Source organism: Mandrillus leucophaeus, unplaced genomic scaffold (assembly GCF_000951045.1).
Source record: "Mandrillus leucophaeus isolate KB7577 unplaced genomic scaffold, Mleu.le_1.0 Scaffold1260, whole genome shotgun sequence".
In the NCBI taxonomy this organism is placed as follows: Eukaryota; Metazoa; Chordata; class Mammalia; order Primates; family Cercopithecidae; genus Mandrillus; species Mandrillus leucophaeus.
Genome location: NW_012100988.1, coordinates 392,877 through 405,693, shown reverse-complemented (window position 1 = coordinate 405,693; position 12,817 = coordinate 392,877). Strand labels below are relative to the sequence as shown.

Below are 12,817 nucleotides of genomic sequence, written 5' to 3'. Positions count from 1 at the left end.
TATTTTATTTTGACACAGAGTCTCACTTTGTTGCCCAGGCTGGAGTGCAATGGCACGATCTTGGCTCACCGCAACATCTGCCTCCTAGGTTCAAGCAATTCTCCTGCCTCAGCCTCCCAAGTAGGTGGAATTACAGTCATGCACCACCACACCTGGCCGAGTTTTTATATTGTTAGTAGAGACAGGATTTCACTATGCTGCCCAGGCTGGTTTCAAATTCCTGAGGTTGGCCTCCCAAAATCCTAGGGTCACAGGGCTGAGCCACTGCACCCAGCCTTCAGCCAGTTATTAAATATGAGACCCAGGACAGCTGATTTCCCTCAGATACATAAACAGGTAAAATAATACTTATCCTGTGCGATTTATATGACTATTAAAGCAGATCACATGTAGAGGCAGCAGAGAGTGCCTGGGAAAGGCCTGTCAGCTCTCCAGGGCCTGAACCCTTCTGGCTGGCAGCATGTGCCTCACAGTCATTTCCTGAGTGGGGGCAGGAATGATTCTGGAGCTTCTTACGGTAACTGGCCTTTCCCAGTTACTCTCCCTGCAGGTCACCGCTGCCCCCTGCACCCTGTGGCAGGCCCCAGGCTCAGCTGCCCCGTGCCTCTGTCCTGCACAGCCCCAAAACTAAAGATTTGGTGGGTGGAGAACAGGCCCCACATGCCCACCTCACACCTTACTTTCCTCTGCCTGCCTGTCCCTGCCGTGGCACTGATGCCCAGCCCTTGTGGCCCGAGCCCCTTCACCCTCCACTGCCCATGCAGACACAGAGACTCTGTACTCTTTGGTGCAAACTGAGGCCTCAGGCACCTCTACTCTTCCCTGGCAGTGGGGAGTTTGTGTTTAACTCAAGATCCACTCTGAATCAAACCACTCCCCTGAAGCCAGCAGGCAGCCAAGCATACCCTTCAGCCCCGCTCTCCTGGGTCACCCTCCCAACCTTCTCCAGGGTTCCCTGCAGCATTGTGGAGCCACAGCGCCTCCAAGCGGCCAATGTTCCACAGTCTCATGGATTCACACCTGACCTGATGAGCTCAAGATTGTCCAAATCGGGAACAAAGATGCCCCATTCTCACCCCTGCAACCCCCATCCTCACACCCTCTATGCTTTCCCCAAAAGGCCAATTTAGGGTTGATCTTCAAATTCACCCCGGGCCAAAGGGACACAGGAACCAATCTTTTGATTGCAAAATAAATAATTGTCGCACTTAGAGAGCAGCCAGAATTAAACAGACCCTTCATTAAACAGTGTGAGGATGTCAAGCCCACCTAGCCCAGAAACACTGCACTGTTCCCGGATCCTTTTGCTCAATCAGACCCAATCTTTTCATATTTTGTATTTAAATTAATATCACTAAATTTTACATCATGTGTTTTATAAGAGAGGTTTTCTCGATTTTACAAATTTATTTCTGAATTTGTAAAATTTTAAAATAAACAACCCTGTCAGCTATGACTTAGCCAGATTCAGTTGGCTGTGACATTTCCTATCACTCCCTGGGGTTAGGAAAGTGCCTATGAACTCTACCAGTGATCCAGTGATGCTTAGTAAATGCCGCCCACAGAAACTATTTGCATCTCCACAAGAAAACACACTCACGACTGGGCGCGGTGGCTCATGGCTGTAATCTCAGCACTTTGGGAGGCCGAGGCGGGTGGATCACGAGGTCAAGAGATCGAGACCATCTTGGCCAGCATGGTGAAACCACATCTCTACTAAAAATACAAGAATTAGCTGGGTGTGGTGGCGCATGCCTGTAGTCCCAGCTACTCAGGAGGTTGAGGCAAGTGAATCGCTTGAACCTGGGATCGCTTGAACCTGGGAGGTGGAGGTTGAAGTGAACCAACATTGCCACTGCACTCCAGCCTGGCAACAGAGCAAGTCTCTGTCTCCAAAAAAGAAAAGACAGCAAACATACTCACAGTCACAAGCTCACAAGCACGCACACACAGTACATTTTAATGGACAAGTCTGCTGAAGTTCAATTACCGGCACAGCTACTTTTCCTCTCGGTGCTTTAGGTTGGTTTCTGAGAAGGACCATTGTTGATGTTCCCAATCTCACCGAATCTCTGAAGATGTGGTCATGGAAAGTGTGGGTATGATGAGAAATATTTCTCAGCAAGATCGTGAGGCTGGATAAATGTTACTAAAACATAATGATTTTCTTTTTTCCCAGAAGAACATTTACAAATTCTGGCTTTAAACACAGTTTGGGTACTTTAGAGAACAAGTCATCAATTATGACTGTGAAGACAGAATTACTTAGAATATTGCAGAATTTGTGGAGAAAACGGAGCCTATTCCTGAAGACTCTCCAGTCTATTTCACATAGGAGAAGTCTCTTGTAAAGAGAAGATAGTAATTCGTAATATTCCACAGGTCTATATAAGTGAACTTCAATTTATTCATTTTATAAACATCAGGCAGTTTCCATTTTATTCTTGGTTTGGCCTGTGAAAACAAAGAGAGTGATATCATAGAGTGCCAGAGAATGCCAGGGAGAGAAGTGAAGAGCAAGACAGGTGGGAGCCCGTCCTTGACAGATGGGCAGCGTCTGGCCCTGTCGTGGGAAAATGAAGGTCCTTCTGGGCCATGGAAACAGTGAGTGCCAATGCAGAGGATGTTAAAGGCTGCAGTTTTCCAATATCTTCAAAAACCGTTCGATCACAGAGGGCAATCAGATGTGGATGACAAGTGTGAGAAAGCATTCCTAGGAGAGCAGAGTTTATCTTGGGGAGAAACTTAGAGCATTTTCTCCTTCAAAACCAAAGGCAATTTGACCTTCTCTGTATTTTGGAAAGTGCCTGACTTCCCTGAGGCGTTAAGATTAGGGCCACAAGTCCAGAAGGAAGACATCAGGACCAACTTCAGGTTCTCACACCCGACAAGAGGCTGTTTGGTGTTTTTCCCAACTGGAACTGGCTGCAACGTGATTCCAGTAGCTATCAGTCCTTTCTTCATACTTTCTAGGTGTTGAAAACTTTTGGAGTGGGGAGAAGAGTGTTCATGGTGCACAGAACACCACTTTTCATCGCTTTCTGCTCTGTTTCTATTTTCAGCCATCTTTGATCAGGTTCTCTTTTCTTGACCTTTCCCAAATCTCAGTTCCTGCTTCCTCAAGTATATAAAGCAAACCCCGGTGACTCTACCTTCTTCACTATGCCATTTTCAACAGTCTTGACCCCAAAATGAAATTCCCTGCTCTGAAAAAAGAAGGCCCAAGCTATGAAACCACAAAAAGTTTCCTCTACCCCGGTAGTGTACAGTGGCCGGTGAAGTCGGTAATTTCTCAAAATAAATAAATAAATAAATAAAACAGAGACCAACCCTAGACAGACAGAGATATGCGACCTTTTAGACAAAGAATTCAAAATAGATGTTTTATGGAAACTCAATGAAATTCAAGATAAACAAACATGTCCCCCAAAAATGACAATCAATGTTACCATAGAAATAAAGATTAGTAAAAGACTGACCAGATAATGAGATAGCTTTATTATCTCCAAGGTCATCTTGACCTTCAAGAAGGGGTCAAATATGTATTAACAAGTGAAAACTGGAATATAAACAGTAGGATCATTTGCAAGGCAATAAACAGTATCTCACGTGGAAAGTAAGGATGGATATAATTAAGACCAGCAAAAGGCCTGCTACGTGAAATGAGTAACTTCTACAATGCACATTTGCTGATCTGAGCAGTGGAGAGGGAAGGGATTATTCTGGAAGAGGTAGAAGAGTGATGTGAGATAAGGACACACTGGTGCAAAATAGTATCATTAGCAAGCAGAACCTGCCAAGGGACTGGGGCTTATTTGACTTTTCTTTCCACTGTCCTCTGTGAGAGCTCAAATGCACCATTTTCTGTTCCAAGGATTTGCTCCCACAGCCCTCACTCCACCCGAGTTAGAAGCTGCTGGTATTTACTCCTCTGCAGTTTCCCATGGACAAACTCCCACTCCTTCTTTGTGGAGCATGGTCTAAAGTAGAGGTCATCCCTCCCTCCCTCCAAATCCCACAGTGATTGGCATGAGCCTCTCTCACAGCATGTGCCACCTAACTCTGCATCTTTTCATTCCAACTGGATTGAAAGTTAGGTGTGGATCTGAACCTTAAACAACACCTTCATCATAGGATGTGTAAATGACTGCTTTCACTGTTCTATCCGTGAATAAATGCACAATTAAAATGATTGTTTAAATTAATTTAACCACAAAAACCTTCCCAAATGCTGTAAACAATGCAACCACAAAAGAATTGCTCTCCTAAATTGTGAGATTGTAGAATGAAACAATAAACAAAGAAAATTATGTCAAATATTTGAGAGGAGCCTCAGAATTTTAATCCCTTTTATGCAAATATCATTTGACACGATGCCTCTCTCTACCTGAGAGAAAGAACCAGCTTCTGGTAATTACTGCTCGTCTTTTGATGCGGCTTAATTTCCCTGAGGTCTTTAACTCAAGAAGACGGGGGTATTTTCTTTATAAGAATGCTTATATTACTTATACATTATATTACATTACCTGTGCCCCATACCTGCTGGAGACTGTGGAAATCTGGAGGGAACAACCTCGGTGATTCTGCCCCAAGAGAAGGGATTCTCTGGAGCTCTGGATGACATCCTGGGACTAAGACGGGCGGTGGGAGTATTGTAGCTTGGAGAGGATAATATTTAAGGTGAGTATGATCCTTCTGACCTCTCATCCCAAAATGAATCCAAGGTCATACCTGACTGGTCGGGGGCTGCTTAGTTTCCTATGTAAATTAGTCTGTGCTGCAGGGTCTGTCAGTGCCACAGAGGAACAGTGGTGTACTATAGTTTAAAATGACTCACAGCCTAGAGCTTCTGCTTGCCCCATCTCTGTTCCCAGTGATTGCAGCATCTGTATATTTCATGCAAGGAAGGATAATTTGAAAATAATGGACTGATTCACTGTTTCCTTTAGCTACATTCCAAATAGTTGTCTTGTTTCAGACTGGCATGCTCATAGGAGACACAGACCCACAGAGCAAGGGAATTTGGAGATTGGATAGAAATAGGATCACTTGAGATTCCCTTAGACTATGGCTTCTAGGAGCAGAAACAGAGGGAAGGTGGATTCTGAGCCTTTTTGGCCCCTTAAGACATGCCCTAATAGGAACATCATTGTATCAGAAAACATTCCAGTGATGTCCTGGTAAATTGGATGTCTGTGAGGGTGGAGCCATGCCTACTAGCATTTGCCAGTTTCTATGGTATCAACACACCCACCATGGCGGATTTCAAGCTGTCAACATGGCTTCATTGAATGAGGATTTGGGAAGGGTTTGCCTCTTTGGTTCTTCCGAATAGTGCTAACTGGCTGCAGCACATTCCCAGACTCAGGAGCATAGCTTTCAATCTTGTTCAATGCTTCACACTCAACACCCTTAAAACGAGTTACCAGCAACTATAGCACAGCCTGTTGTTTTCATGATAGCATAAGAGCGTGTGTCCCTAGTTCTTAGAGCGGACAAAGGGGTGTTTGTGCAGAGAAAGGATTGCCAAGTCCTCTGAAGCTGCTGAGATCACAGAACGCAGCTGGTTTGAAAGCTTCTAGACTTTGATTCAAAATAATTTTATGGACATTCTGCTTTTGTTTGACTCAAAAATTCAACTCTGTTAGCATTTTCCCAGAATGCAGTCCACTGTAGTCCACTGTTACTAACTCCAGTCACTTTGTTGTGTAAAAGATCTTTTAAACTTCTTCCTCCTATCTGAGTGAAATTTTGTATCCTTTGACCAGCATCTCCCCAGCACCCCATCTCCACCCCAGCCTCTGGTAATTACTGCTCTAGTCTTTTGATCAGGCTTAATTTCCCTGAGGTCTTTAACTCAAGAAGATGGGAATATTTTCTTTGTAAGAATGCTTATGTTACTTTTAGTTTTCTTTATTTTTCACATATATTATTTGTTATGAATATAAATAAGTATATTGTAACAAAATCTTCCACCTCTCTGTGGGTGAAGCTACAGTTCACATTCCATTAGAGCAGGGCCTTTATTTCTTTTTTTTTTTTGGTTATTAATAAAATATTCCCTTTCTGCCCTTGTATGTTCACCCTCAGTGTAGGTGGGAAACCCTGCCTGCCTTTTTTACATCTTCTTTCAGCAACAGTGTTTACAGCTGTGGTCTGAGTTCTGTTCAAGCGTAAGAATCAGAGCTGGTCCACTATTGGGAGCGTGGGTCTCACGGGTCATGGAGATGAAGGTGGAAAAAGATGGATACAAGGTCTTAGGAAGTCTTTGAAATAGCATAATAAGGTCAGGGAATTTCCATCTGTGCCCAGGGCTTCCACACAAGGTGTGATTTGATGATGGCAAAATTATAATGGGTTCAGAACAATCCCTGCCAAGAACCATCATTTGCAAGAGAAAGAAATTTGGTGTCTGCGGCACCAAAATATCCGATAAGTGAATTTGGGGAACTATAATTTTCCAAGGAGCTATGCAGGACCATGTCCTGGCTGGGTCTGGAATATTCTATCTTAGCCTTGGTGTACAGGGCTGTCTCTGAGGACTCCCAGAAATCCATGATACATAATCATGTCAGCTTTGGTCATAGCTTGAAATTTCGAATATATGAACTGTAGCTTCACCCAAAGACAGGCGAAGGATTTTTATTACAATATAATTATTTATATTTGCAGCAAACCCTATATATTGCAAGATGTAAAATAACAAACAAAACAAAAGTAGTATAAGCATCATTATAGAGAAAATTCCCCCATCGTCTTGAGTTAAAGACCTCAGGGAAATTACTTCAAATCCAAAGACTAGAGCAGTAGTTAGCAAAGGCTGGAGTAGAGATGGACTGTTGGGAAGGTGTTGGTCAACAGATACAAAATTTCACTCAGATAAGACGAAGATATTACAAAGATCTATTATACAACAAATGACTAGAGTTAGTAGCAGTGGATTGTATTCTGGGAAAATGCTAACAGAGTACATTTCAAGTATTCTCACCACTGGAAAGGATAAGGATTGAGGTACTGCATATGTTAATTAGCTAGATTTAGTCATTGCACTACGGACATACATTTTTAAATGGCAGGTTGCATGGTATACATATATACAACTCTTATCTGTCAGCATTCAGGTTCTAGAAACGCCATTTCCTAGGGAGCCAAGCTGACACTGGAGCAGTCATGCACGCAGCTTCAGTCTCCCAGGACAGGAGCAGTGGTAATGGAAAACAAAATAAAGAACACGCATTGCTTACACTAGGCAGAAGAAACGAAGTCTTATTGTTATCATGGCTGTATTCATCAAGTAATTGTCACAAAAGCCACAAAGATGTTCAAGTCAAACATGAAGAATGCTGTGCCCCTGTATGCAGAAAACTTCCAATGTGACAGGGATAGAAGAGGCTTCAGAAGAAAGAATGAATGTTCTTGTGGATGAAGCATCAGACCTTGCAGATGCCAGATTCCCCAACACATGCAAGGGAAGAGGCCTGTTCCCCGCCCATGCCCGAAGCTTCCGTATGTGGGCAGCAACCTCCCAGCCCCGAAGAAAACTGCGTGTCCCAGCCCTGAAGGCCGAGGCTAAGACACCCAGTGCTTGCCTTAGAGCAGTGAGTTGGCTCTGAGGACTCCTGGAGCCTGATGGGCCACGATTGCTTCCACCACCCACATTTACAGTTACTGTGTCTCAGGGGTGAATCTGTGGACAGCTGAGGTCCAAATCTATTTCTTTCTCCTGGAGAAGGAGGAGCAAACAGAGGAGCAAAGCCTCTGTTAAGGGTTTGCAGGAGCTGCAAGGAGAGAGAAGGATGAGGTTTGTGAGCAAGAAGGAAGTGACTCTGCCATGCTATGGCTGAGCTGCTGGCACAGAGATACATGGCCGAGTCCCCCTGCTGTGTGCGCTTGATCTTCAGAATGCAGACAGATCCCTCGGGCCTCTCTGCAGAGAACCAATCACGGGGAAGCCCCAGTTTGTCTGCTGCATCCTTGTCTTGGAAGTAAATTGGAAACTCCAGGCCCTGCCCCAGGCTCTGTCGTTATCAATAAAGGACATTATGACGTGAAATTGGATCATATCTGAGAGCTACATCCTTTCTCTTCTTTGCTACCTTGTGTCTCAGGGACTGGGAGACTCCAGCACCTGTGTGATCTGTGGAGACAGAAATTGGGAACTGAATAAGAAAAACAACTATAGTCATCTCTCTCTCACCCATCTCACACATACACACACACGCACGCGTGCGCGCACACACACACACACACACACAATGAGACTGCTTGGCGTCTGAGGAATCACCTGCCCCCAGGAGACACAGGCTGCCCAGCAGAGGAGCCTGGTGCCCATGGCAGAGTCAGGGCAGGGTGGGAGCTTTGCAAGATCAGAGTCACCATAAGCAGGAGCAGAGAAAGAGGGACATTCCTGTGCTTACACGGAAGTACCCACCGTGACATCACTTCCTCTCTCAATCCACGCAATGATAGGAACAAAGGATTTACATTAGAACACACTTAAATGACTTCTTTAAATATTTGTGAGTTCCTTGCTTTTTGCTTGTTTGTTTTTTGAGACAGAGCCTTGCTCTGTTGCCCAGAATGGAGTGCAGTAGTGTGATCTCCGCTAACTGCAAATTCTGCCTCCTGGGTTCAAGTGATTCTCCTGCTTCAGCCTCCTGAGTAGCTGGTATTACAGACTCGCACCACCATACCAGGCTAATTTTTGTATTTTTAGTAGAGACGGGGTTTCACCATATTGCTCAGGCTGTTCTCAAACTCCTGACCTCAAGTGATCCACCCACCTTGGTCTCCCAAAGTACTGGGATTACAGGTGTGAGCCACCACGCCCAGCCTATAAATTCCTTTCTAGGCCGGGTGTGGTGGCTCATGCCTTTAAGCCCAACACTTTGGGAGGCCGAGATGGGTGGATCATGAGATCAGGAGATGGAGACCATCCTAGCTAACATGGTGAAACCCCGTCTCTTCTAAAAATACAAAAAAATTAGCCGGGCGTTGTGGCGGGCGCCTCTAGTCTCAGCTACTGGGGAGGCTGAGGCAGGAGAACGGCTGGAACCTGGGAGGCGGAGCTTGCAGTGAGCTGACATTGTGCCACTGCACTCCAGCCTCAGCAACAGAGCGAGACTCTGTCTCAAAAAAAAAAAAAAAAATTCCTTTTTAACAACATCAATGCATGTATCATCGCTTTGGGATCCCATGCTGTCTGGACCCGGAGGCCTCACGCTGCATCTCTGAGTTCACCTCCTCATCCCACAGCCACTACTCTGTCTGCTGGGCATGTTCTCTAGGATGTGTCAACAGCTCCACCAACACAAGGCACCAAACGGTGAGCTCATTGTCTTTCCTGCAAGTCAGGGTCCCCTGTACCATCCCCATTCATGCGCCAGCCTCCTCCATCCCCCAGTCACACGTGCCCAACGGGACTGTCCCATCACATGGGTTCCCTCATGAGAGGCACCTCATCCCTCTCTTCTGGGACTACCTCCCATCTTTGTTAACTATAATTCAGAAAGGATACCTTGGTGACAAACTCAGTGTTTTTTCTTTCTCTACCTATAAATATATTTACTTCAATCTCAGTATTTAATGAATGAGAATTATAATTCTGACTTGATACTTATTTTTAATCTCCTTTCTTGACTTTCACTGTGCCTTTCAGTCTGGGAGATAGCTATCTTTTGGGCTACTTTTAAAATCTTCTCTTTGTCATTTGTGTTCCACAATTTCACTATAACATATGTATTCATCTACTACATATTCATTTAACTTGTTGAAACAGAGGATTTAGGTCCTGAAACACATCTTGAAAATTCTCAGTTAATGTCTCATAATTATCACCTATCATTCTCTCTACTTTCTCTTTGTGACACTTCAATGATGTGTAAGAAAAATGGGAAGTTCCAACAAAATATTATATATATCCTAATATACTAGAACCCACAAGATTTTTATTCCTTATCCCTTACCTTTTCTTGTTTCCTATTTAATTTTCTGTGCTGCATTCTAGGTAACTTCTTCAGATCTGTCTTTGACCTCAGTAACAATCTCTTTTGAAGCATGTCGTCTTTTCTTCATTTCCACTTTGTTTTCAATGATAATCTTAATCATTACTGTATTCTCTTTGATTATTTTTAATGTTTCCTTGATGATTTGTGACAGTCTCCTTTTTCTTGTTCACATATCAATTTGCTCCTGTATTCCTTTAAATATGGCTCTTTAACTTTTATAACTTTTAATGGCAAAATTCTTTGTCTTCATACATTTCAACTGCTTATTGTTTCTACTCATTTTTCTTCATTGGTTCTGGTTTTGTCTTAATAGTGGGAGTATATTTACCTGACATTAATCTGTGGGATTTCAGAGAGGCCTGCATTGAGAGTGCAGAACGTCCAGTCCGTAGCTTTTCCAGCTGTCTCCAGTCTCATCCCAAATACAGGGGGCCAAGAATTGTCTGCTGCACTCTGAGTTGCCAAATACTCTCCTGGCTTTGGTTCCTGGGGTCAGAACGTACTCTCAGGACAGCCACAATGTTCCCTCCAGAACACAGTTCTTATATTTGTTATTTTTCATGATACCGTCTCCATAAATTAGCACTTAGAAGGCTGTGTAGTCATGACTTCCCCTACCTGTTCTTCCAAGAAAAAATTATATAAATACATTTTCAATAAAAAAATACTAAGTCTAAAGATATTCCCTCTTCTTTCCTTTTTGGTTCTTAACCCAAAACTTAAAAAGAAACTTAGATATTAGAATTATATAATGTAGACTTTACCCTCATTGAGTTTGAAGAGCATGTGATATTTTAAATTGGAAATTCCTAGACGAACTGACAAACTGGCTTACACAATGAATGGTCCAATGCTTGTTCAACAAGCAAGTGCCCTTTGATAAGCTCATAGCAGAGCATCTCAGGCACAGTTAACTCTAGATCTCTGCCAGGGTACAGCGGACCTGGAGTGGTCCTGTTATTGGTTCATCCACCTGCTCGTCACTCAATCAGCCTGTCATTCATTAACTCATCCATTATCTGTGAAATAGGTCTCCCTTCATGCCAGGAACAGCTGTTGGTAAATGTAACAAGCACAGCCTTCGCCTTTATGGAGTTTAAAATCGAGTTGAGCAGAAAAATATCCAGACAAGTAACTGGAAAACTCCAACTACTCTATTGACTAACGAGCACATCAGCGCTCATTACCATCAGCGCTTATAACAGAAAAATTGATCTCAGCTGGGAGGCAAGGGAGTGCTTCCCACAGGAGGGCTGATCATGCTGTGGTCTGAAGCACAGGTAGGAGCTGGCCACTGCAGAAACGAAGTCTCTAGCCCAGGGCAGAGAAAATGGCCTTTGAAGTCTCTGCGATGGGAATGAAGGAGGCACAGAAGAGGGACTCCCCTCACGGCTGCAGTAGAGAGAGGCGGGGAGGTGAGGGGAGGAGAGACACAGCAAGGCCTTGGAAGGTCACTGCCCAGATGGGAAAGGTGGGCTACAGAAGAGACCACATGAGAGTGTAGGCTGGGGGAAACCCTAGAGAGAGGAAGCAACACGGTCCCCAGGGAGAGACAAGAGTCTAGATGGATCTGAAATACAAATCCTGTTTCATCCTGGGGGCCTCAGACCCATGATGATGGAGTTTCAAGGTCCCTGGTGCAGAGAACTCTGCTCAGGGCATCACTGAGTTTGGGGTGAGAGAGGAGGGCAGAGCCTCCCTGCCTTTATGTACAGAGAGGAGACGGCCGTGCAGCACTGTGGCTTCACTGCTGGCACAGAAGTACACAGATGTCTGGGAGGGAGCAGCCGACTCCAGCTTGAGCAGGAACTCCTTTTTGTTTAATCTGGAGACACTGTAGCCGTCGGGGACTTCTCCTGGGTCAGTGGTATCCTCAGTAGCTGAGTAATGAATCAGCCTCAGCCCCATGCCTGGGTCTTGTTGATACCAGTACATGGAGTTATGGTTCATATCCTGGGCACACTGCAGTGTCATGCTCTGTCCTGTCTTCAGGATCTGGAATTTTGGGCTCTGAGTGACATCAGCATTTGCAGGACCTGCAGAGAAGGACAAAGCTGATGCTGCAGCCCCAAAGGGAAGGCGCTGGGCCTTGAATTCCAGACAGGGGCCCTGCCTAGGACCCACCTGCCCACAGGAGAGAAAAGGCCGCACAGCACAGGAGGCCGATGCTCATGGCAGGTGCTGCAGGACAGAGGGATCTTCTGGGTCTGTGCATTGATGAAAGGGGAACAGGACTGTCAAGGGAGTCATTCTGAGATGTCACTCTCCCTCCCTGGGCCCCGGAGCCTTCCTGTCAGGAGAGGCCACACCTCTTCCCTAGATGGTCAAATTCACAATAAATGCACCAGTGAACAGTTTGGATGGGAAGAATGCCTTTGTCTGAATTGACACAACCTTGCAAGCTTTTCTTAGCCTTTTTGTAAGCAGTTTGTAACTCAATGTAAATTTTATCCCTGTGATGATATAATTCCTCATTCATACACTGGTGTTAGTTACCTAAATATTTCTCTAATTTAGACACTTACGGACACTCCTCATGTCTTCCTGGTGCTTTTGACTCCTGTGTCCCAAATACTCCTTCAAGTATCCTATTCTAATTTGCTTAGCTGACCTTAATCCTGTTTACAATCTTTTGTCTATATTGGTTTTCTCTGTTACCAAGTTTCCAAATCCCAGGGGCAGGCTCATCAACTTTGGAGGAGTCGTTTTTGTTCTGTTTCTTGTCAATTCACTGACAGATGGGACTCCTGACAAGCCGAGCTGAGCAGCCTCAGCTCCTCCCAGGGCTGTTGTTTTCTGTGCCTGGGGTG

General features: G+C 44.6%; 1 gene segment (V, D, J or C); it reads right to left on the bottom strand.

Annotated features, from left to right (window-relative positions):
• Window positions 1–12,817, bottom strand: part of LOC105533568 — a 38,711-nt gene that overhangs the window by 22,207 nt on the left and 3,687 nt on the right. The window contains 1 exon segment of the V gene segment in view: window positions 12,132–12,297. Within this exon segment, the coding sequence occupies window positions 12,132–12,297 (166 nt within the window).